The sequence below is a fragment of the Phascolarctos cinereus genome, unplaced genomic scaffold (genome assembly GCF_003287225.1).
Source record: "Phascolarctos cinereus isolate Bilbo 61053 unplaced genomic scaffold, phaCin_HiC Scaffold_2;HRSCAF=192, whole genome shotgun sequence".
Classification (NCBI taxonomy): domain Eukaryota; kingdom Metazoa; phylum Chordata; class Mammalia; order Diprotodontia; family Phascolarctidae; genus Phascolarctos; species Phascolarctos cinereus.
The window spans coordinates 379,864,499-379,890,545 of NW_027555625.1; the positions used below are offsets into that span (position 1 = coordinate 379,864,499).

At 36.5% G+C, this 26,047-nt stretch overlaps 1 protein-coding gene across 1 annotated transcript in view; it reads right to left on the bottom strand.

The window, feature by feature from the left end:
• LARS1 (leucyl-tRNA synthetase 1) overlaps positions 1-26,047 on the bottom strand; it is a 54,387-nt gene that overhangs the window by 2,688 nt on the left and 25,652 nt on the right. The window contains 17 exon segments of the mRNA XM_020964254.2: positions 821-953; positions 3,704-3,799; positions 4,919-5,023; positions 7,933-8,043; positions 12,227-12,337; positions 12,499-12,639; positions 13,817-13,957; positions 14,923-15,013; positions 15,415-15,598; positions 19,840-19,903; positions 21,377-21,434; positions 23,431-23,643; positions 24,702-24,745; positions 24,747-24,841; positions 25,222-25,304; positions 25,418-25,483; positions 25,577-25,662. Coding sequence (XP_020819913.1) covers positions 821-953; positions 3,704-3,799; positions 4,919-5,023; positions 7,933-8,043; positions 12,227-12,337; positions 12,499-12,639; positions 13,817-13,957; positions 14,923-15,013; positions 15,415-15,598; positions 19,840-19,903; positions 21,377-21,434; positions 23,431-23,643; positions 24,702-24,745; positions 24,747-24,841; positions 25,222-25,304; positions 25,418-25,483; positions 25,577-25,662 — 1,822 coding nt within the window.

Here is a 26,047-nt window from a genome sequence, read left to right on the forward strand (position 1 = left end):
GTAAAAAGAAAAAAGAAGCGTTGCCCATGACTAGTTAGACATGGGAGACAAATACTATCCCAAAAGCTTAGGAAAGGTAATTACCAGAGGTAAGCACAATTCTGGAGTACTTTGTCAGGTCAATATCCAAGTACTTTAAGGGAGATGCTGGCACTACATTCCATTTTGAAGTTGGGATTTTTTTTTGGACCAGACCTATAATTTCACTGGTGTATAGGACTCTCAGAGTAGAAATTCCCAACACCGATACAGAGAATTGGCTCATCCATAACCTCTTTTGGAGGCAGTGAGAGGTTTGCTGTGACTTGCCCGTAGCCAGTCACACATCCAGCATATATAAGAGGCAAGAAAGGAACCCAGGTTTTCCTGACTCAAAGGTCTGCCTTCTATCCACCATACCACCATGTCTCTCTAATGTTATATAACACTGATTTAAAAACCATTACCAAACAGGAATGCATTGTAATTTGTTTTTCACAAGTAACAAGTCTACAACAATGTCACAGAATCACGGAGATAACCCACTGCCTCGAGAAACTGAGACTCAGGAGGTAGAAGAAAATTGTCCATCACACACACACACACATACACACACACACACACACACACACACACACACACACACACACACACAGAGTGACAGAGCCCCAGCTCAAACTCAGTTCTCTTAACTCCTGGGACAAGTAATTTTCCCATAACATCATTCTACCTCCCTAAATCAGTCAGCTACTTCTTTTCCTAATGCTTCCCTGAAATAGATCAAACATACGGTTTACGGCTAAAATAAACGTCAACTCTGTATTTCAAAGTAGTGGCTCACCCCTGATTCCTCTGTCCATCTTCATTAAGCGCCTGATTAATGAATCTCTGTTGTCTCCTTGCCTGACTTCAATTCTGGTGGAGAAGTGACCATTGGATGGCTGGGGATTTACCAAAAATACTGACACACCAGGCTATTTAAAAAAAAAAAAGAGGAAGATAATTTATTTTTTTAAAACACAACAAATACAGGGTGGTCCACTGAAAAATAGTTCATGTAATTCATATATTGATCAAACTTGACCCCAATGATGAGATATGAGAAGACTTCTCCCCCTATTACTTTGCAGGAATGAGAAACTAGGGGTGTGGGATCCTGCATATAATATCAGGCTTGTTAAAAAAAAATACATCATTTAGTTTTGCAGAACTTTTTTTTTCTTTCTTTCTTCAAACTTTATTAGAAGGAGTAGCTTGGAGAGAATAGGGAAAGGAATATAGTAGAAAATATAGATGACAAAACTAAAATATATCAATAAATGTATTTTAATACCAAAAAAATTAATTTAATTCATAGTATTTTGAAGGAATCAACATAGCAGATTCTTTTAAATGGACTACTGATGGCCTAGAATAAACAATGGCTCTTTTAAAAAAAAAATCCCAACAAAACACTGTATTAGCAGCACCAGATCCTAAACTATGCTACAAAGCAATAAACATCAAAATGACTTGGTAATGGTTAAAAAATAGAGCAATCAATGGAACAAATTAGGTACACACACACAAAAAAAACCCCACCAAATCAGTGTGGCAGACTAGTGTTTGATAAACCCAAAGACTGCTCCTGGGGTAAGGATTCGCTATTTCACAAAAACTGCTGGGAAAAAGAAGTGTGGCAGAAATTAGATTTGGACCAATACCTAACACCAGCCACATACCAGAATAAGCTCCCAATGTATACATGACTTAGATATAAAGGGACACATAAGGAATAAATTAAAGGAGCAAGGAAGAAATTTTCTTTTCAATCCATGAATAAGAGATTAAGTTCATGACCAAACAAGGAACACAGAGGATCACAGAAAATAAAATGGACAATTTTAATTACATAAAATTAAAGTTTTTTATACAGTGTAGTTAAAATTAGAAGGGAAACAGTTAACTGAGAAAAAAAATACTTGCAGCAAGTTTCTCTGAAATAGGTCTCATTTCCAAGAAATATAAGGAACTTATTCAAATTTATAGCAAAATCATTCCCCAAATGACAAATGGTCAAAGGATAATAACATATTTTTCAAAGGTTGCTATCCAAGCTATCAACAACCAAATGAAATAAGGTTCCAAATAATTAATAATTATAGAAATAAAAACTGAAGCAACTGTAAGCTTCTACCTCACATTTATCATGACTGGCAAAGATGACCAAAAAAGAAAAGAACAATTATTGGAAAGAGTTTGGGTAGAAAAAGGCACACTAATACAGTGCTGGCGAAGTTATGAATCAGTCATTTTGAAAGGCAATTGGGAACTATACTCAAAAGTTACTAACCCTTTGCAGCAATACCACTACAAGGCCCATATCCCAAAGAGATCAAAGAAAGAGAATGAGGATGCATACAGACAAAGATATTTATAAGCAGTTCCTTCTAAAGTGACAAAGAACTAGAAACTAAGGAAAAGGTGCCTAATAACAGGATGATGGCTAGACAAATAATGGCATATGGATGTAATGAAGTATATTTTACCATGAGAAATGGTGAAAGGGACAGTTTCACAGAAACTTGGTTAAGACCTATATGAACTACTAGGTGAACAATTTAGAAACTAAATTTTAGACAATAACAACACTATAGAGCTATAAACACTATAAAGTCAAGAAGGAGAACTCACATCAACACAGTGACCAACCATGATTTCATAAAGCATGCCACTTGCCTCCTGACAGAGAGATGACAAACTCAAGATAAAGAATGAGACATAAATTTTTGGACATGGCTTATTAATGAATTTGTTTTGCTAAACTATGTATATTTATTAGGAGGGCTTTTTCTTTTCTCAGTGAAGAAGAGTTAGGAGAGATAGGAAAAAGTCTGATTGAAGAATAAAACAAACAAAAACCACTACAGTTCAATAAATATATGAATTAGTGATTAGGAGACTATAAACAGGATTCAGTGATTATTTTCTTCAGTCCAAATATATGTGTAACTACTTTTTTAAAAAGTAAAGTACTTAAAAGTTTTCCAGTAAATGTGGCAAAAGGAATAGGGAAAAACCCTTTAGCCAAATACTTCATTTACTAAGAAAACCGGTATACTTCACAAATCTTGATAATCGCAGCCCTCTAAACTCAGCCAAATAGTTTGATTCTGGATAAGTTCTCTTAGGATTAACAGAAAAATGCAGTCCCCAAACCTTATTTCATTTCTTTAGCACAGACTGCCAGTGCTTGAACAGGATTCCTGTGACTGAGACCTAAAGAGACTCCATCAATGTGGTTTACACCAGAGCCCCTCAAAAAGCTCTGAATAGTTGCCATACCCAGACTAATCTAAACAGCCAATGGTTCCAACCCTCAGAAAAACTTGCCTAAGCCTTTTAATTCAATTTTCACAATATGCTTGGAAAAACCATATTCTAAAGATTACTTTTTAGTTAAAAATGTTGACACTAAAAAATGCTAACTATAACTTATATAAGTGAAGTGCATGGAAGCTATTGTTATAGGAAATTGAACAATGACCAGGAAGTCAGAAGCCCCGGGTAGTTCTAGTCAGGTTTCTATCATTAACGAATTAGTTAGATAATCTCCAGCAAATCGCTCCCCCCTTCCTGGACCTCAGCCTTCTCCTACACAAAAAGAGGGGCCTGCACTAAGATGACCTCCAAGGTCCATCCCAACTCAGACATGCCACGATTCCAAAATATGATTCCAACTTACTTCTGTTCTAAAAACAGTGAGGGGCTTCCCAGGACAGCAATCTTCTCTGATTCTATCATCCGCTTCAGAAGCAAATTTTACTTCAATGTGATCTAACTAAAGAGTGAGAAAAACATAGGATATTATTATGGATAATTAACACCAGCTTTATCTCCAGCTCATTTTGCCAAGAAACAACAGAAGAAACTCTATTTAATATGAAATAGTGTGTACATTCTTATTTTTTCATGCAAATGTTGTCAAATCTGGAATCAATCATTCCTTAATATTTATACTTAAATGCTCCCTTCAGTAATGTGGCTGAAATAGTTTGTTTACCATTTTAAATAAGAAAAACTGGCATCTAACCCTCCAAACAGAGGGAAAGTTGATGCAAAATTATTTTTAATCACTGGAAGAGAGTACCAGAGACAAAATATGGAAATATGGCAGCCACTGACTAAGGCATGTCAACTGTTAAGTTACGTACAAATTTTCCTCTAGGGCACTATTTTATCTGATATAGCAAATAATGAAAAAAACTGTCTGGGTCATAAAGCACCTTAGCACAATTTCAACATTTTAGAAGAGTATTCGAATGCGATCAGATGACATTGGTCTTTGTCTCTGTAGCCTCCTTCGGTTCCTTGCCTTCCCTTCTGGCTGCTCCCCTCCCTAACATGACCACATGTATGTAAAAACACACACGTGTACAACTAAAGATATTAAATAAATATCTGGCAAAAGGACTGAGCACAGAAGACCAAGCTGACAAAATAATACTTATTAGAAATAGAGAAAATTGTATTGTGTTGCCTTTTTCTTCCTCCCAGAAACCAAACTCTATTTGTAATACCAATATTCTACCAATGTTGTCTTATGTCCTCAAACATGTAATACAACAGCCTCCAGGTAAATGCATAAGAATATCACATAGAGACCAATGGGAAATGAATTTTGGTTGTGAGCAAGCTGAAACATATAATCAATGAGGAACTTAAAAGATATGGCAATAAATAATATCTTCAGAAATCGTTTTATAGGAACAAAAGATAAGCTAGTTTCATGACATGGGCAAGGGACGGCAGACAGATATCCAGAGCATTTACCTTCATACTCACAAAGTTAGTCCCGCTGTCTGTGAGGTGGTCTCTACATGGTGACTTATGGAGGGCTGTAGCTGCCTTTTTAACCATCTAAGCTAATCATTACAAGCTTTTCCTCAGGCAATCTTACCTCAAGGGAATTAGTTAGATAGACTATGTTCTCCATAAGCACTCCCTGCTCATCAAATTCCAGCTGCAAATCCAGAACTTGAGGGCCTGTTTTCTCCAAATTTTCCTAACAATTAAAAAAAAGTCATGTCGTAAATGTCCTAAAATTTATATCTCACAGCCACTCTCTCAGATGATAAAAAAACCCAGAAAAGAACATTCAACAGAAACATTCAATGACAAGCTTTGTTCATGGCTTTCCTTCTCTAGGTTTGCATTTTAATGAGGTTACTGGCTCACAATAATCAAGTCAGATGAAACAAAGTTAGCAGGAGAAAAACTGGAAGGCAAAAAGCTTTCAAATCTACAAAGTAAATAAGACTTCTCACTATTTAGGCTGATTACGTGTTCAAATCCAGAATATCTGCTTGGACAATAATAACTTACAGTCAGTCTAGCCAACAGTTGTCTGAAATTATCCCTTCATGATTCCTATCACAAATAAGCACTGACTGTGCAGCATATACAGTTTGAATCACTGCACCTTCCAGAATCCACCTAGGTATGAGCGTAGGAAAATCCAGACCTGAAAATGATTTGTTACTTACCGACTCAAATCAGAAACTATAAACAGTTGTTCCTTCTTAAATATGAATGTTAAGAAGACACCTCTTAAGTATATAAATAGAAGCCTGAAGATTCCAAAGGCCCTCTTGGGGAGCTATAGCAGGCCACTACTTGGAACACATTCATGCTTGGGCTGCTGTGGAATCTTTATTTCAAGTTTCTTAGAATGTCTAGAATCTGTCACAGTGTGCAGCATGGCTTCCCTCATCCTTAGGAAAATTCTGTACATAATGGGGTTCTGAGTCACTGAAAAATAAAAGGAACTTCCAGATTATATAAATCGCAACACTTCAAGGGGCAAAAAGAAGCCAAATTGAATACTCAGATAAATCCATGCAATTGTAGGGCAAACACAATATAACCCACAATTTGTCAGGTTAACTTTCCTGAATTGGGAACCAAAAACCTTGCTGCTCAAATACTAACTTTGTATGATTTGATTGCATATGCTGAAATAGAGATAAATGGCTAAAATGTACTTGAATTTATCTGAAAGTGAGTTTGTGTCCGAGTACTGACTATGGACCTACTTTATTCCTGAGTCACAGTTTCAGTTTAGCATTCTGGGCTCTGAATGTTCTCCTCTGACCCAGTGATGAACTGTTGTTAAACTGCTCTTTTTACCCAAACTTAAAATTCACTGAAAAAGTTCTGTTCTGTTCCTACTTGTTATACCAAACATCAACTTGTTCATATGTTGAGTTTCAAGTCAAAGGACCTATGTCTGAATCCAGGTTGGTTTGGGTGTTTTTTGCCACTCCTTACCCACCGGACTGTGGACAAATCACTTCACTTCTCTAGCACTCAATTTCCCCATCTGTTAAATGAGGGGGGTTGACCATTTGAGGTCACTTCTAGCTCTAAATCTATGATGTCATCATAAATATTATTCTGTATTGAAAAATTATGATACATATATGTATGTATACATACGTATGTGTGTGTATGTATGTATATATATACACACACAGAATTGATGGAAATTATCACTGAAATATTGTGAAATAGGTTAGATCCTATTTCAATTAGCAACTAAATTCAATTAGTCACTAAATAATGGAAATTTTTAATAATAAGTCTTCAAAACTATTTCATTAGACTATTTCAATGTAGTCTACCAAAATTAAATGCTTATAAGACTACCAGAGGAAAATTATTGTCTCAATTAAACTTACTACAACAAACATTTATTAATCACCTACTTTACAAGGCACAGTTCTAGACAAAAAAAAGTGGTGCAAGTCATTGGAATATAAAGACAAAACAAAACAGTCCCTGCTTCGAAGAAGTTTACACTTTATGACATGCACACAAATGAGAAAACATAAAACACATCCACATTAATACCAATGAACCTGTAGAGTCTCCATAAATGTTCAGACATCTGGCACATAGCCCAACTGCAGGACCAATGAGCTAAGAGCAACCCAGTCAAAGGGAAGCCAACTGGCTATCAGATACAAATCACACCTCAATTCTGTGACAATTCTTGAAATTCAGGGTCTTAAGGCCACCTCAGAGGTACAGCTTTAGCTTATACATTTCATTCTAAGAGACAGAAGGACTCCCCACAATTGTGGGACAATAGCAGAATTGCTCTGGGAGCTGTCATCCACTAGGGGGAGAGTCTGTTTTGGGGTTTGACTAAAGTAGGAAACAGCACCACAGAAGGACCCAGAATCTTGACTATGAGGACACCTTACAATTGGAACAATCACTGTGTACTTTCCCCAAGCTAAAAGGAATTTAAATGACCAAATATTTTGTCAAATAATCTAAAAGACCACTTAAGTATCTTAGAGGGGATGCTCAACTGTTGTGCCAGTGTTCACAACCACCCAAGGGAGGTTGCTTTAATTTTTCTGGCAAAATGTATCATTCTTATCATGATCATCATTATTAATACTTATTAATGGTAATAGTGATAATAATATTAATTACAACGGTGGTAATAGCCCACCTTCATATAACCTTTAATCTCCTCAAAACACTTTGCAAAATGATTTCATTTTATTTGATCCTCACAATAACCTTATTTGGTGCTATTATTATCATCCCTATTTTACAAATGAGGAAACTGAGGCTGAGTGGTTAAGTGATCAACCTAGGGTCACACAGCACACAGACACACAGACTAAGGGAGGATTTGAACTTCCTGACTCCAAGTTCAGTATTCTATCCACTGTGCCACCTGTTTTGATCAACCGTTTTAACCTCTAGTGAAAACATTTCAGTTCAGTTACACAAAGACTGCTTCCCATGTCAGAAAAAGAGGGGAAAGAAAATTTCCTGGTTGCTATTTCTGCTGAAAATGTTCTTATCTGCATGGCCTTTCCCACCCTCCATCTTTACCGCTGTTCCTAGTCACCTCTCATATGCTCATATTGCTACATCTCTCCCATTACTTACTTTCATCATGGCAACAAATGGCATCACCTTCTTCATGTACTTCTTCAGCTCTGGTAAGCTGCCCAGTTCACTGGCAATTATCTTATTATCTGGCAGTTGGCCTTCGTTAGCCTAAATCGTTATTAAAAGGGAAATTAAAACGTGCATTTTCATTTCTCATAGATACTTTTTATCAATAATGTTTACATTACCGGTCTAGAGACTCTCAATTCCATACTGAAATATAAGGTACTTGGAATTTCTGCAACATAAAGTTTGGCAACATTTTCATTTCTTATTTGTTTTTTCTTCTGTCAGAGGCTGATTTCATCAGAGTAGGGAGCTCCCCAGTGAGGAAACCCCCTCTACGGATGCAGGTTGGCAGCCATTCTTCAACATGGCATGTCTGAGAGGTGCCTGGAGCACTGTGGGTTATAACTTGCCCAGAGAGTATCAGAAGGACGATTATGTTTCTGAAGTAGAGTGATAGGCTTACATTCTCCAGATATTGAGTTCTACCCAAAGAATAAGAGAAGAGTGATCACTTTTCAAGCTCTACCCACAGGGGATATCAAAAGCAGCGGGGAGCCCCAGGAGATCTCTTAGGGTTCAGCTGCTATCCCTAGTAGCCCTTGGAGAGCTGCAAAGAAGTCTAGCACCAGCTAAATGCCATTTGGTCCCAAAACCAAGTGTAGACTGACCTCTGTAGCAGAATCTGAAAGCACATATAAGAAGAGATACCTCTTTCCTCAAAACTCAGAAACTTCATGCTCTCTAACATGAGGGAGAGGGCTGGGGGAGAGGGGGTAGAAGAGGGAGAAATCATGTTGCATATATAGTATTCCCCTATAATATTAATAGCAGACAGTCTTTCTGAGTTGCTTCTGGACAAAAGAATTCTTGACCTGGCAACCAAACTAGTGAGAAGCTTCTCTGACCCTAGCTAAGGATGAGGTTCAGACAACAGTACCACATTCTCCCACTAGGACTATCCACACATGGGGACTTTCTCAGCTTGACAGGACCTGTCACAGCTATGTTCCATGAGCACAGCTTTCAAGAACACTGGGTTGCTTACATGCAACGGTGAGGCAACAGAATGGGACTTTGGTGGAAAGCTACAGAAGATACTGAAAAAACCCTCTAATTACTTAAGTGTTTAAGTAGAATCATTTCCATGTGCTCAAAGACTGAAAGATGTACTTAAATCGGACTGGTATGCACTTGTACAAGAGCTTACTCCACTTCAGTACACACAATGTCAACAATCTCTCTAGATTCTGAAGTAATTTTGAAGTTTTTCTCCAAAAGGCAGGAGAAAATAGATGTTTTTAAAAATGATAACAATATAAGTCCTTGATCTTCATATGTGTATAAGAGATGAACAAAGGCAATGCAGAAGTACTGAGTAATGCTCACAAAAATCACATATTCTGAAGACTACACTTTAACTATGTGTAAAATTTAAGCAAAAATCCCTGACCCCTCATATCAACCAATGCTCAGGGGAAAAAAGAGTGAAAGGAGATGGATAGAGGACAGAGTTTCAGGTATTAGGAGAGATCTGCTTATTTGTTTTCGCAAAACAGAAGGGGTGAGTGGAAATATTTTCCTGAAATTACACATAGAGTAATAATGTTAGCTCTAGTTACCTTTGACTCCAAATTTAAAAGAATACTAAAAAATAATAACAATATATTTTTTTTACTTCTTAATGGATTTGACACTAAAATGCATTTTGGAAAGGGCAAAAAGAAGAGGGAGGGATTCTTTTCTTTTACTTGTCACCGAAAAAAGTGCCACAAGAACTTTGAGACAGTACCTTACAACATACAAACTAAAGTTGACAAAAAAGGAAAATGACAAATATGCTAAAAGGGGCTACAAGAAAACAGTTACATTAATGAACTTTTGAGACAGAATCAGGAGAACAATTTACACAATTACAACACTGTAAAGAAAAACAACTTTGATAGACGTAAGAACCCTCATCAGCTAGGTGGCACAATAGATAATGCATTAAGTTCAAATCTAGTCCAAGACACTTACTAGCTGTGTGACCCTGGGCAAGTTACCTAACCTCTGTCTGCCTCTGTTTCCTTATATGTAAAATGGGGATAATAAAAGCATCTACCTCCCAGAATTGTCATGAGGAGCAAATGGGATATTTGTATAGTGCTTAGCACAGCACCGGGAACATAGTAGGTACTTTATAAATGCCTATCTTCTTTTCCCTCCCTCCCCACTTGGATCATCACAACTGACCACCCAAGATTTCAGAGGGCTTATAAAGAAACATACTACCCATCCTCCCGACAGAACATCTGAATTCAGACTACAGAATGAGACATATTTTTGGTCATGGCCAATGACAATTTGTTTTGCTTGACTATGCATATTTGTTACAGGGGTTTTCTTTTTCTTTCTTTCCCAATGGGAGGGCAGAGTTGGGAAGGAGAAAAGGTGAATTTTTGTACGTTTGAAAACAATATACTCTAAAGGCAAATGACTCAACAGAAATGAGAAAACACGTAAAGTGCTTTGTAAACCTGACAGACGCAGATACAGATATATGGAGCGATCTCCACTCTGAATGTTCATATGGACTAACCGTGCCCATCCTGTGGCAGAGCCTCCTGAGCTTACACTGATCTGATCAGCCAGTCAGGCGTATCTTGATCCCAATATAATGATGTCATTTTGGATCTCTTCAAGAACAAAGGCCAACAGACAGATATAGATACAGACACATAGATATAGATGCTAGCTATCATTATTAAATAACTTTATACTTACAGCAATCTAACTTTTCAAATTAAGCTCCTTAACATATTTGTTAAAATCCAAATTTAGAATGAAACTGACTATACCAAATGAAGCCCAGCCATCAGACAATTTTATTGGTATCTAATTAAGAGAACTGCCCAATGAACACTGGCTTGGTACATAAACTCGGGAAGGCTAGATGACGTATTCTGAATACATGAGATACTATGTGCTACTTTTAGTGACTTTTTTGTGGGAACTTAATAGGATAAATATGTTCCTACAGAGCCAAAATCTACTTTTTCTATCTTCAAAGTAGATTTAAGAGCCATAAATTTCAAAATCTGAGAACTTGAAAAGTACCATCTAGTCCTACTTAGAGTACAAATGAAAAGAAGTGTGGTTCTCCCCCAGGACACAACTTTATAGGAAATACACCACATGCCTGACATTAGCTTTTCAGCAACCTTGTCTGACTCAATTTAAACGTTTTAACCCTGAGGCTTTGCTAATTAAACCTAAAAATCTGTGACAAGTATTGGAATTAAAATTCAAGAAAGATCTGGAAAATCCAAGCTCAGAATCCATTCTTCTCTGATCACCTAGGTCATATTTTGGCAAGCTCTCCACCTTCCCAGCACAGCACCTCCTTTTAAAGTGCACCTGGATGGGGCAGCTAGGTGGCGCAGTGGATAAAGCACCGGCCCTGGATTCAGGAGGACCTGAGTTCAAATCCTGTCTCAGACACATAACACTTACTAGCTGTGTGACCCTGGGCAAGTCACTTAACCCCAATGCCTAATCAAAAAAAAAAAAACCAAAACTTGTTACTAAAGTGCACCTGGGTGTTTTTGTGTCTGCTGCTGTTCCTATGAAACAGACAAAAATATATTTTGTACCACTTCCACCATATTTTGCTCCCATGTGTTGTTGAGTGAAAAACATTGTGGGTGATTTTTTTTCCTCAGGAAAATCCAGTATAGGCCTTAAATATTAAGTTTCCTTTAAATGTTAATGAAAAGTGTTAACCTGACAGAGCCAAACACATTTTACAGCCCTCCATTCCTGCAGGTAATTATGAAATTAAGCATTTCTTTTTAACGTACCCAAGACCAAAAGTTACAACCCTTCAAGCATAACAAAGTTGTAAGATTGTATGAGCTTTCAATGTTCTAGTCATAACAAAGAACTCAAAAGGAAAAGCTCGTTATTTCTCTTTCTTCATAGTTTTAACTAAGAAGAACTCACAGAGGACAAAAAAAAAACCTAGTCTCTTAATAACTATCTACAAAACTCTGTTGAAATCTTGTTTGAAAGTTTCCAAAGTTCTAAGTGTCAGAATCTTTTAAACTGGCATCAAATGGAGAGCTGCCAAAGTAAAGCAAAGCCCATTCTCCAAGAAGTGGATCAAAGAGGGTTTTTGTTGCGCGCACACACACACACACACACACACCCCTCTCCCCAGCCCCCAACACATAATAAGGGCAAAAAGTGATCACCAGCAAAACAAATGTGACAATGGAGAAATGAACATGTCAAAAAACATCACCTCAAAGTGACGACGCAGAACTGACAGAGTGGTATGTTGCCAAGGCGGGAAAGTCTTTGCCACATAAATGGTGCAATGAGAAGGCTTTTGTGGTGGCTGCTTGTCAACCTTCTGTACATGGGCAACAAAAGAGGAAACAGTCAATCACTTCTCGCTTAATAAAAACAAAACATCCCATGCCCTTCCCTTTTATAGTTAAGAGACAAATACATAGCACGTATTTTTTTTACAATAGAGCTTTCTCAGTATTTTTTTCAAATTAATTATTTCACCTTTCCTTTGGCTGGCATCATATAGTTCTTAAGCCGTAGTCTCAGGTCATGAGCTACTTCCATAAGGTACTGTGAGGAACGTATCAAGACTTCATCGATGGGACCCACCACTGGCCAGACAGCTTTCATGATTGAGTCAGGCTTTTATTTAAAGAAAGAAAATTCAGTGAAATTAGGTAACACCTGCCAAACAGAATCTACCATAGTTTCATAGCAAGATTATCATCAGGGAATATGCTCTCAAATTTGATTTCGATTCAAAGCAACACACTTCTTTAGACCCTAATCTAAAACACCCTAAAACCAAGCTGTGAAGTTACTCTATATTTCTAATTAAGTCAATTTTTTAGAACTGTATTAATGCCCACACACATATGCTCACTTTCAAAGAAAATTACATAATCTTAATTTGCCTAAATTTAATAGCTATTATATAAAATACACAAGACATCATTTTGTCATATTAATATACCTAATTCTTAATGTATGACTGACAGGGATACATAATAATTAGCACATTTTGTACTGTCCACATACTGAGAAATACATAAGAATACCTAGTAGGATTATGAAAAAAAAAACATTAAACCAGATAGTCAATCTATTTGCAACTCTAGGAAAAATAGCTAGAAAAAATATAACTGGGGCAGCTAGGTGGCGCAGTGGATAGAGCACCGGCCCTGGATTCAGGAGGACCTGAGTTCAAATCCAGCCTCAGACACATAATACTTACTAGCTGTGTGACCCTGGCCAAGTCACTTAACCCCACTGCCTAACCAAAAGCAAAAACAAAAGATAATAATAACAATAATAATAATAAAAAGATATAACTAATCTTTATGAATGCTACTATACACTCGCATATGCACTCTTACATATGCCGGGAGTTTTTACAGAAAACAAGAAATTTGTGCAGAAGTTTAATTCATATAAGTAGCCCGTAACAGCTAGACATGTATCTTAACTTGTCAGGTAAACTAAACAGTTCTCAAAATGTTAACTGCATAAATCTAAAATTGTACTACATACATGGTAGTGTCTACATTAAGGCATATTCTAATATGGTTAGAAATTAGGTGTTAAACAACATAAGAACGAGCATATAAACTTAAGATACATATGTCCTAAGTGTATAAAGGAAGGCTGTATGTCTAAACACTTATCAACAACCCAACTTATCAGTAACTGCTTTGTGATTCTGACACTGATTTTGTCAACAACCGGTTTTCTTATTGTTTTTAATAAGACATACTGTTTAATGAGGACAAATCAAAATCTCCTAGTAGAACTTAGTGCATACTTTAAGCTATGAAAGTACCTTTTCCAGAAGAGTCCAGACATGTTCACATACATGTGGGCAGATTGGAGCCAAGAGGAGAGTCTGAACTTCAATAAACTGGAAAACCAGGTCTCTGTGCATCCCTTCTATAGCTAATTCACGGTACTTATCTTTTGCTGCCTAAAAGAAGCAAAATTTACCATTCCAACTGTTAAGCACCTTTAAAATAAAATAGTTATGCTTCTTGAAATGAAAGTAAAATGATATTTAATGCATGAAATGTTAAACATTAAAAGTCCTCCCCCCCTTTGGGTTTATTAAATGGGCTTTACTCATTTTTAAGCCCTATAAGTAAATGAATATTAATACATGTAAAAGGGATGTCAGTTTTATATTATACTGACTGAAGAAAAATATAAGGTATAAGATGTTTAACTGTTGAGGCATAAAAGACAATGGCACAATTTTAACCATCTATTAGGTACTGCTGCTAAATGGTACATGAGAAAGATAAAAAAATATCGCAGACCAAGATAAAAAGCAATAAATATGATGTATTATTATGCTCAGCACTTGAACCATTTAATCACATGTAAGAAAGGTAAGTCATTTAAATAAAGACCAAAGTGATACATTGTGAAGCAGCCTTATAAATGAAGCTTCATTTGGTTTTCAGGCACGACTCTCAGACTTGGTGAGATACTGACACCTTATGGAAAACTTCAGCAAATGTTTGGTTGCAAAATTAGCTTTGATGACAAACAAAAACCTGTGGAACTATCTTAATTTTTCCTTACTTGGAAAAGTTTTCAGTGAAAGCTTATCTGGTTTTCAGATTTATTCCTTTTCTTTATGCCCTCTACCTAACACTTCACTAATGCAAAAGTATCATAAAGGTCAATTATTAAAAAATCATAACACATTTAGGAGTTGGTAGAGATGACAGATTGGTAGAAAACTACTTCTAATTTATCAAATGTACATTTAAGTGAGTAACGGGAAAAAAAATATATATATATATATAAAACACACATACACATAGCTATATAAAAAGAGATGCATAAGAAACAACACTCCAAGTCTATAGAATTTAGCTACCAAATGATACATCTATAGAATTTAGCTACAGCAATACTCATGTTTACCTGAAATTCAAAAAATCCCGTTTTCAAGGCTTCCTTAACCATCATCTTCTCATAATTTTGCTCTGTTTTCACAATTCCTGCATTCATTTCACTATTGAACATTAAATACAAAATGTGATTTAAGGGCATAAAACAAGTATAAAGAACTATTATATTTATTAATAAACAGCAATGTCAAAATGCAAACATTACTAATTGTTTAAAAATAATAACACCTCCTTTATATTCACTCAGATCTGCTGCCATGTAGTCTCCTGGCAATCTATCCATCCTTAAACTTGGCACTTTGCCTGACACTGCTTATGGCTCCCATTCCTTGACATAGTACATGTTGGGGTTTTTTCTATTTATTTTCGCCTTAACTCCTGTTATTTGTCTTTTCTGCAATATTTCCTCCCCTACCTTCCTACATTTTAGAGCAAAATTAAATGTAAATAAGCTTAAAAACACAGGAGAAAGCAAAGTACAAAGTGTTTGGGTTCCATATGTTACCTGGCAAAGACTCGATCATTAAAAGTGCTAGCAGGACCACTTCTTAGGCTGTCCCAATTGGCAAGCATTTCCTTCACCCACTCCACCCAGGTGTAAAGGCGGAGAATACCTGCATCTGCCATAGCTTCCACAAAATTAGCATCTTCAACAGTGTCACCAGCATCAGCCAGAGCCAGGCGCATTCCTGAAAAAAAAAAACTGACCAACTATCCAGCTGAACACTTATTGAATACCTGCCCTAAGATGAGGGCAAAGTTGACATTAAAACTTGGTGAAAGGGTATACGCTTTGCTGAGTTCAAGTTGGAGTAATGGTAGAAATGACAACTGTTTGTATTTAAGTATATACAATTTTTTTTAAACTTCTGCATAACAAAAGGTAAAAAAAAGATGAGAAAAAATCCTATAAACATTTCTGATAAAAGTCTGATAAAAGCTATAAAGACTTGACATAAATTTATAAGAGTAAGCTCTTAAATAAGTGGTCAGAGGAAAAGAACAGATACGTTTTGAAATAAGAAATACAAATAACTCTTTAGTAATCAGAAAAATGAAAATAAAACAACTTTGAGACACCAGCACACCTGTTATACTGACAAAGATAGTTAAAACAATAAAGTCCCATGCTGATGAGGATGAAGGAAATAAACACATTTTTGAAAATGCTGGTGGAGCTATGAATTGGTACACTCTTTTTGAAAAACAATATTGTTCAATTAAATAAAACTGTTCATACTCTTTGACTTACATCTAGGACTACATATAAAGGCTGTTATTAACAAGACCCAAAAAAACCCCCAATTTCTTTAAAATTATCCCTACTATGAGATAGAATAGGACTGGTCCTAAGATTAGTGTAGAAAATCCTCTCCTAATGAAGACTGGCACCTTTTCTGATGCTCAGATAGTTGCCTAGAGCACTGAAAAGTTAAATGACTTGTGCCTTGCCAGGGAACTACAGCCAGTAAGATTCAGAGACAAAACTTAAACCCATCTAGGCCTTTCTGATGCCAAGACTGGTTCTACATATGTTATACCACACTGCTTCTTTATTTTATAATAAACCATAAAAAAGAAATGATAATTGTTGACGGGGGATCCCAATTATGTTGCAAATGATCTGTGCCATCTATTTAATCTGTACAAACTTAAAAGCAAATACTTTTCTCAGGCATTGTGACAATGAACCAAAATTTATTTAATGAAGCAAAGGAAACACATTTTCCTCAGCCTTACCTTGTTTCCTTCATAAGATAGAAAAATCACATCATGAAATTTCAACTCAATACACATTTAATGGGTACCCATTTTGTACAAAGCACTGAAGTGAAAAAGCATGGATATTAAATTAACACAAATGAATGCTAACAGAAATCACCCACATTTCATACCATCTTAAGGAACAATCTTAAAGAATCAATTTTTAGCTAAAATTGCTCTTAATAAAATCTTGGTTTCCAGGAAAGAACAAACAGAAGCATCTTGGAAATTGGTGGCATGAAAAGAGATACAGGATAAATGATATGATGAATGGGTTACCTAAGCAGAAAACAGTGTCTTTAGGCTAATACAAACACACACACACACACACACACACACACACACACACACACACACAGCATTAGAACTCTCACTTAACTAAGGGAAACAGTAGGGAAGGGTAAGATAGCTAGTTCTTCTAAAGAATAAATGTCTTAGGGCAGCTAGGAGGTGCAGTGGATACAGCACCAGCTCTGGAGTCAGGACGACCCGAGTTCAAATCCAGTCTCAGACCAGACACTTGACACTTACTAGCTGTGTGACCCTGGGCAAGTTACTTAAACCCAACTGCCTCACCAAAAAAACAAACAAATAAGTGTTTTTTATTATGCCTCAAAAGCCACTAAACTGTGCATACCCTCTGATACAGCAATACAGAACTAGACTCATACTCCAAAGAAATCAATGACAGAGGAAAAGGATCTATATGCACAAAAACACTCATAGTTCTATTGGCAAAGAACTTGAAACTAAGGAAGTGCCCATCAACAGGGAAATGGCTGAACGAATCATGGTATATTCATTTAATGGAATATTATTTCACCATAAGAAATGATGAAAGGAATGATTTCAGAGAAACCTGTGAAGACTTGTATAAATTAATGTATAATGAAGTGAAAATAATTTACACAGTAACTGTAACGCTAAAGACAAACAACTTTAAAGACTTAAAAACTCTGATCAATGAAGTGACCAATCACAATTCTCACCTCCTGAAAGAGAAGTGGTGAACTCATGCAGCAAAATGAGATACTTCTGAACATCGCTGATGTGGGAATTTAATTTGCTTGACTGGGCATATTTGTTAAAAAGTGTTAAGAATTTGTTAAGGGAAGAGATGGGAGGAAAAGGGAGACTAGGAATAGGACATTAAGGAAAGCCAGAAAGAATCAAAGAACCTCATTTCAGCTTGAACATTAGATGCTGAATTTATTATATGTTTAAAAATAAACGCAAGCTCTGCAAAACAGAGTTTCATCCATAATCCTCTCTTTCAGTTCTACAATGTATATAGAAATGTTCATTTCCTTTGATGCTTAAGTTCAGGAAGAAAAAAAGAATTAAAAAGAAATACTTATCTTCTGAGACCCTAAGATCACCTTTATTCAAATGGATCTGCGGAATTACTGTTGTGGGGATTCCCTCCAAAGACGCAGACTGCAGCCAATCCATGCCTTCTCCCCCTTTACAACTCTCATTCATGTCTCCCTACCCAATACAAAGAGTACATGCAGTGCGCTGGGACTTTCCTTGCCAGGATATCAGCACAGCACCCAGGTCATCCATGAGATGCTCCATTTTTTATATGTGACCAGTCTATTTTCTTTTTTCCTCACACATTTCTTTGACAGTATCCTTTGCACTTCTCTTTCACAAGTCCTCCTTTGTAATGAGTTGCAGCCTTCATGCACCCATCACGTGCTTCTCTGCTGATCTTTAGGTGATTTTCAATATCAAATATTTGGAAATGTTAGTGTTTCATGACCTGAAGCCATACAAAAACTCCAAAAGAATACTAGTATTTTAAAAATGGGCCTTTGTTTCAAAGAAAAGTTTGAGGTCATTTAAAGAACCTCAAAACTGCCCTAAAGGAATAACAGTTCTCTCTTTTTTTTTTCAGGCAATAGGGGTTAAATGACTCACCCAGGGTCACACAACTAGTTAAGTGTCAAGTGTTTGGTCTGAGGCCGGATTTGAACTCAGGTCCTCCTAACTTCAGGGCCGGTGCTCTATCCACCAGTTCTCCTTTTCTTATTTAATTCTGGGCACAACTCATTATCCATTTGCAGTGTCCATCCAAGAGATTATAGATATATGGATGTGTGTATGTGTATATACATATATATACACACAGATACATACATACATACAAGTATACGTATATCTGTGTATATATATTATATATGTGAGAAAGAGAGAGAGAGAGAGAGAGAGAGAGAGAGAGAGAGAGAAAGAGAGAGAGAGAGAGATACACAAACTCTGACCGAAGAGCTCTATAGACTATACTTTCAATTGCAGTTCAGTCCGCTCAACAGGCATTCCACATCCACTCATTTTTTCCTATGTAAATAGGTAAACCACACTCTTCTGTCATTCAGGGACTTGATACAATCACAAAAAATTAATTCATTAACAGGAACATCTAGAGTAACTTACTATCTGTAAAGAACCTTCCCTCCAAATGGACTCTGCATTATCTAATTATCTAATCCTCCTCCATAAGTGGAGAGGAAAACAACTGTGTTGAGCAAAATCTCCCTGCTTCATGTTCCACTTGATACTCTAGGAATCATCAAATAAGTTGTTATTTGTGTCAAAGAAGCACGTATAATTTTGACATATGTATGGAAGACATCTTGTTGGAGGAGCCTTTAAGGTGGTAATGTGCTCTATTGAATCAAATGCTTTTTTTTAGGAGAAAAGAAAGAAGCAGTGGGAAGAAAAAACTACTTTAAAGGAAATTCGGCAAGGAACCCTGGTAAGAAAAGTCATCCCAAGGGCATTCAGGGAGGAAATAAAAAGGTATACGATGAAAAGAGCTTGCATCTTTTTTAAACAAACAAAAAAGGGGGAAAAAAGGAAGGGCAGAGAGAAGTAGACAAGCAGGAGAGCTTTGAAAGCCACAATCTGAACTTATTATATACTTAAGAAAAGCAAGGTGTACAGTCATTCACTAACTCTAACTAAGGATTTTTAGTTTAAGGTACAATCTTCTATTTTATATATACATCTATCTATCTACATACACACACATATATATATATACATACATGCATGTATATGTATATGTGTATATGTACATGGCAATGCTCATTTTATATGGTGTTTGTTAAACTCAGAATAAACTAATAATAATAATAATAATAATAATAATAATAACTCTTACCATCAGCTGAAAACTTGTCAAGAGTTTGGGTCAGGGTAAGAAAGTTGCCTGTGGATTTAGACATCTGAAATGGAAAAGAAATAGACAAGCACTGGTTAGTGAGACTGTCAGTACACCAGATAGTCCCAAAATTGGTCCTAAGATAGTTCCTACTTAACTGTTTTTTCAGACTATATTTTGTGCAGTAGGGAAGTGTGATGAGAAATGTCATATGGCAAAACAAAACAGCAATAAAAAATGAGATTTTTTTTAAATTTTTCATAAGTGATACCTCCAGAAGAGATCAATGAAAGGGGAAAAGGACCCCCTATTTACAAAAATATTGATAACAGCTCTTTTTTAGTGGCAAAAAACTGGAAACTGAAGGGGTACCAATCAATTGGGGAATGGTGGAACAAATTACGGTACAGATATGCAAGGGAATACTACTGTGTGGGAAATCTGGGAAGACTTACATAAACTGATGCAGAACAATGTGAACAGAGCTAGAATAACTTATACAATAAAAACAACAGTGTGAAGAAAAATAACTCTGAAAAGACTTAAGAACTCTGATAGATGTAATGACCAATCACAACTCCAAACTGCCAATGATAAAGCACATTCCCCAGTTCTCTAAGAGGTGAGGGACTCAAGATGAGGAAAAAGACACACATGTTCGTACATGACTAATCTCAGTATCTGTCTACCTTAACTATGCATATCTATTACAAGGGTACTTTTTTTTTTAAATGAAGGAAGGGAAGAATGGGATAGGGAAGCTCCCCAAAAAAGGAAAGACCATGAAAAGAAGGTCACTAAAGTATTTTTTTAAATGCACAGAAAAGAACAAAGAGAAGGCCAGACAAGCAGGACAGCTCTGAAAATTTTATGTTGAATTTGTATTTTAAAATGAAGGCAAATTATCCACAAGAGATTCAGAATTTCATATACAATCACCTTTTTTCTGTTCTAAAATATATATATGGAAATATCAATTTAACTTGGTTTTTAACTTCAGAATTTTTTAATTTCGAGGATTTAAAAGAAAACAATGTTGGACCTAGACATAGGAGACGGGGGTTCAAATTCTCAGCAGTAGCAGGTAACAAAGATTACAAATGGCACAACCAGGATTTGAAACCACATCCATTTTCTTTTAAGTCTAAATTCGTAATTTCATTGAGGTTGTTGTTGTTAAGTAGTTTCAGCTGTCTCTGACTCCTTGTGACCCCATTTGGGGGGTTTTCTTGGCAAAGATACTGGGGTGGTTGGCTATTTCCTTCTCCCGATCATTTTACACATGAGGAACTGAGGCGAGACTACCTTGTTTTACTTCTTGTTCTAGCTGCACCCCCAACTCATTTTTAAACATAATTTAACCTATGCTGCAGTTTTGCCTTATATTTTAATGAAAACATTTTAAACTTAATATTTAATACTTCCGGCTACTTAGCCCTAAAAAGCACAATTTTATAAAGCATAAAACAAATACACATCTAAAAAAGAAAGTATATTGGCCCCACAATCTTAAATAAGGAGTGCCACAGGCGCTTACCTTCTCAGAATTCAGGAGGAGATGTCCATTTGTTCTCACAGCTCTTGGCCATTTATCACTGCATTTAAGGAACATTGTTACCTTCTTGTTATTTTTTTTAAGAAGATAATGGTTTTGATTTGAAATCTTATGAAAATGGAGGCTTCAAATACTTAAGTGAAAAGTACCTATCAGTTATCCAATTCCTTTAAAATGATTTTAACACAATTCAGAAAATGAGACTAGTGAAACAGGCCCAGAATATTACATTGATTTGAATCCTACACAATTTTCCCTATTTATCTCAAAAATCTACATTACTGACCTTTTATTCTTGAACAAAGAAAACTAATTTTGTTCAAAAGACATGAAATCACAAGGGAACTTTTTATTTTGACTAGCCAAGAACAGTAGCAAGGGACATTCCTTTTCTGTATGAATGCAGAATCATTAAGAGTTGGGTAGGCAAAGAACAGAGTTCTTGTTTTAGGCCTAATGTTTATTAATTATATCTTTAAGATCTGAGTTCTGGTTCTAGTTGTTGTCTGACTTTGGGTCAAGCCATTTCTCCATGCCTCAGTTTCTTCAACTAAAAAACCAAGAGGCTGGACCAAATGACCTCTAAAGTCCCAGCTAGTGCTAATGATCAAAATTCTAGGGTTCCTTCTAATACTGTCTAATCAATAATACCTTTTGGTTTTATAATTAGCAAAGTCAAACAAGTAACCCAAAAGGCCAAGTCAATCACTGGCATAATAGTGATCTATTCTAAAAGTGACATTCACAGGGGAATTAGGTATATGTGTGGCTTCATGCAAAATATGGAAACAGAGTTCTTAAATTTTTATTTTTAAGATAAAAAATCACTTAGGTGGCAAACATAACCATATTTTAGTTCACTTGTTAAACCTTCAAAATGTGTTCTCAGATAATTAAGGCAAAAAGATGGAAAGGCTTTTCTATGCTAGCATGCAGTTTCATAGAGTAGTATAGTGGACAGGGTCTCAGAGACCTGAGTAGGAATCCCACCTGCAACAGTCACTACGTCTAGAGTCATGGACAAATCATTTTCCTCATCAGTAAAAGTGGATAATACCTGAAGGACTTACCTCACAGGATTCTAGTGATGATCAAATGAAGCAATGTGATATAAAATAGGTTGCAAACCTTAAAGTACTATCTAAGTGTTCGCTATCATCACTACTACTGATAGTCATAGTAAAGGCATTTTCCTTATAATAATGGCCGCTTCACCAGAGTCCTATATTTAAAATATTTAAAACTTGTAAAAATGGAATTATCTAAATATTATTCCAAGAACTTCTTATACAAGGGAGAATGCATCAAAGGTCAGGGATTCATATCATAATACAATTGAATTTTTTACTTCAGGAGATTACAATGGTTTATAGCTGAACTCTCAGCTTTCCCTCTAAATTACCCTTGCTAAAAGAGATTCAATATTCAGAAAGAAATGTGAAACACAGTTCCTGAGTATTTCTGGTCATATAAGATCTCAGAGCACCTTTCAATAGCTGGAGTGTGAACTCTATTCTCCTGGCCACAATACAACTGGAGTAATTATAGCCGAGTGTCCTAAATTTCCAAAACAGTTTCAAGTAAACCTACTGTTCTTCAAGTTGTATCCTCAATCATCAGCTAAGAAACTGAGATGTGGGACCAGCAAGAAAATTATAGCCTCTCCATGGGCAGTACTCATTATTACTACACATATCACTTGATAACATATTTCTCCATCTAAGAGCGTATAATTCTTCCACGTTCCAAAGAATTTTAAAGGGTAATATGGGGGCAAATGTTCATGTTGCAAACAAAAATATGGAGGTAAGCCTTTGCCCCAGACAATCCACAGATTTCAACTTTCAGACAGAACCTTTAAAATATAAAAGAATCAAAGTCTTTATTGACATGAGGACAAGTGCCAAAATAAACCTAAAGCAAAGGTAAGCCACTCAGAGCTCACTAACAAAACAACCAGATCCCAAAACACTGTAACTGACTAACTTTTTTGAATTTCTCTTGCTACCAAACACCAAAGCCTTTATAATACTCACCTTTGTCCGGGCCACATGGCCACATGATTATAGAGAAAGTATGAAAGATGATTTGGAACAAGATCCTTGCCAGATGTTCGAAGATCCACTGGATACCAGAACTCAAACTCTTCCTTCAACTTATCTAATTTTTCCTTTGGGATCTCAGTTTTAGGGAATGGAGCCTCCTTGAAGAAAATATAATCCCAAACTGCCTTGGTCATCTCTTCTGCTCTATAGAACAACAATTGTACCTTGGTAAAGTGCATCTGGAACTTTTCAGGCAACTAAGGAAGTGAAGAATTCTTAAGCAGAAGATCATGAGAGAAAAACATTGCAGAAGTATATAGAATACAATTTCAGGGAAACAATTCAACTGAAGCATAAAACAGGAGTCTCTATTCCGGTGTAGAAGAGACAAATGTAGGAAATGTTCCCCATAACAGTGCTTAAGGACAGCAGAAAGAAGAAAGAAAGATAGACAGAAAGAAATAAAAGGCTGTTTTTTCTTTTTCTTCATTCCAATAATGAAAAAAACAAAAACGCCATTTCAAAAACATTAAATGAACCTTGTGCCCCAGATTTTTTTTTTTTGCAAAGATTAGGGAGGAAACCAGACCTGTGGCTTCATTGACAAAGGAAACTCCCTCCAACAATGCAGGCTGGCATCTTCTCTGCAACTTATAATCTAGAAGGTTGACTGGGGAATTCAGAGGTTAAACGACTTGCCAGGGTCCCAGAATTAGCATATGAAAGTTAATTCTTGAACCCAGGTTTTCCTGACTCCAAGACCAGCTCTCTAGTCACGATGCCACGCTGCCTCTCTGGCCCAGACAAAGGTGGTTTTATTTTTTTAAGCAACTGGTTTCATACAATAACCATATTACGACATCAATTCAATAAGAAACTTTACTAGGTACAGTGGCACATGCTTGTAATCTCTGCTAGGGAGGGAGGAAGAGTTCTAAGCCGACAAAGGACTAGTATCAATTGGGCATCCTCCATAAGTCTAGCATTAATACACTGAGCCCCCTAAAGAAGAGGGCCACCGTGCTGCCTAAGAAGGAGCAAACCAGCTCACAGGTTGAAAACCTAAAAGTCAAAGCTTCCATGCCTAAGAGTGATGGGATCAGGACCATACATAGCCTCACTTGAGTAAGGCAGTAAAATGCAATCTCAAAACAAAAACACATTTCACAGCTTTGGCTATTAAAAATATTATATTTCCACATACATACATACACACAAACAATGTTCCCTGTTCCCAGCTAATTGGGGACTAGCTAACTAACCTGATGCCTAATGGAGATTCTGCCTGCCCATGCAAGTTCCCCCCCTTGCAGCAAGTGTGCAACTGTGTAAAATGCCATATAAATAGTAGAATCAGAGAGCGATTCAATCAGCCACTGTTCATCCCAAGGCAAGCGAGTACCTACGAAAGAAAGAAATGATAATCCGAGACTAAGTAACCAAGAAATCTAAGAAACATATTGCTTAGGGAACTGCATAACCAGAATATCTTGAATATACTTTTAAATAGGGAATTTCCAAGTGAGAAAAACAATGTGGAAGTCTTGGAGTCTCTTTCCATATAAAGGTCAGCTCATGAAAGTTAAGTTACAACCTAGGTAGTTAAAAGGAGGCCTGACTGTTGAAGCTCAATACTGTCAGTAAAATAACACCCCAGATTCCTCTCATCCTTCTGGTTTAAAAAGGCATATTATTAGGTGGGAGAACATGTGAGTCATCTCCAACCATTTACATCCTTGTCAAAGCCATGGGTCAAAAAGGGGAGTTGTGTAAGATACTTACCTAAACCGTACGTTCTTGAGCAAGCATGCTCCTGAAGCCAACTTAAAGAAGCTTCAAAATTCCTCCTGGTCTCATCACAGAAGCTAAAAGTAAAGTAAATCAGGAGACTGTTTCTCTTCATCTTTGAACCCTTCCTCCCTCCATCCCTCCTCTCCCCTTCTTTTTCCATCTTCATCTATTTTCTTTCAGGACTTACGTCTCTAAATCTCGCAAACACTGGGAGGTCTGCTTCTTCCAGCTTTCCTCACCATAATCCAAGTACCTAAAAGTGGATAAATTGATTTCAAAAGAAAGCGTCAAAGGGATCATCCCAGTGACTGAAGGATGTTTCTTTGTCCTTAGAAAGAGAACTCACCACTGGTCACACAGAGCTACAACACATTCATCAGAAGATCTAGAGATCACTTGTTTCTCTGGCTCCATGTAAATAAGTGCTTCCCCCTGACAAAAAAAAGATAATTCAAACCAATAAATATATATGGGTTATCACTCTGAAGTTAGAGTTCTGCCTCAGAACAAACAAAATTCAACTTTCTCAAAAACTGTTCCACCATTTTCATTATGATTCCCACTATGCTAACCCAATGCCCTTTACAGGAAGGGCATATCACTTGGTCTTCCAACTCACAATTCAGACTCAAGAACAAGCAAAATTCTAAAGCAGGTACATAATAGACCATTTCTTCCCCTGTTCCTAGGATATTCCTTGTCAGCTCAGAATGAAGCAAGAATAGTTTTCACCAATCCCCGAAATGGAAGATTAGGCTTCCTATCCTAGCTGTGGAGCACACCAGGCTAATCCCCAAGAGCACTCAAACCAAAGGGA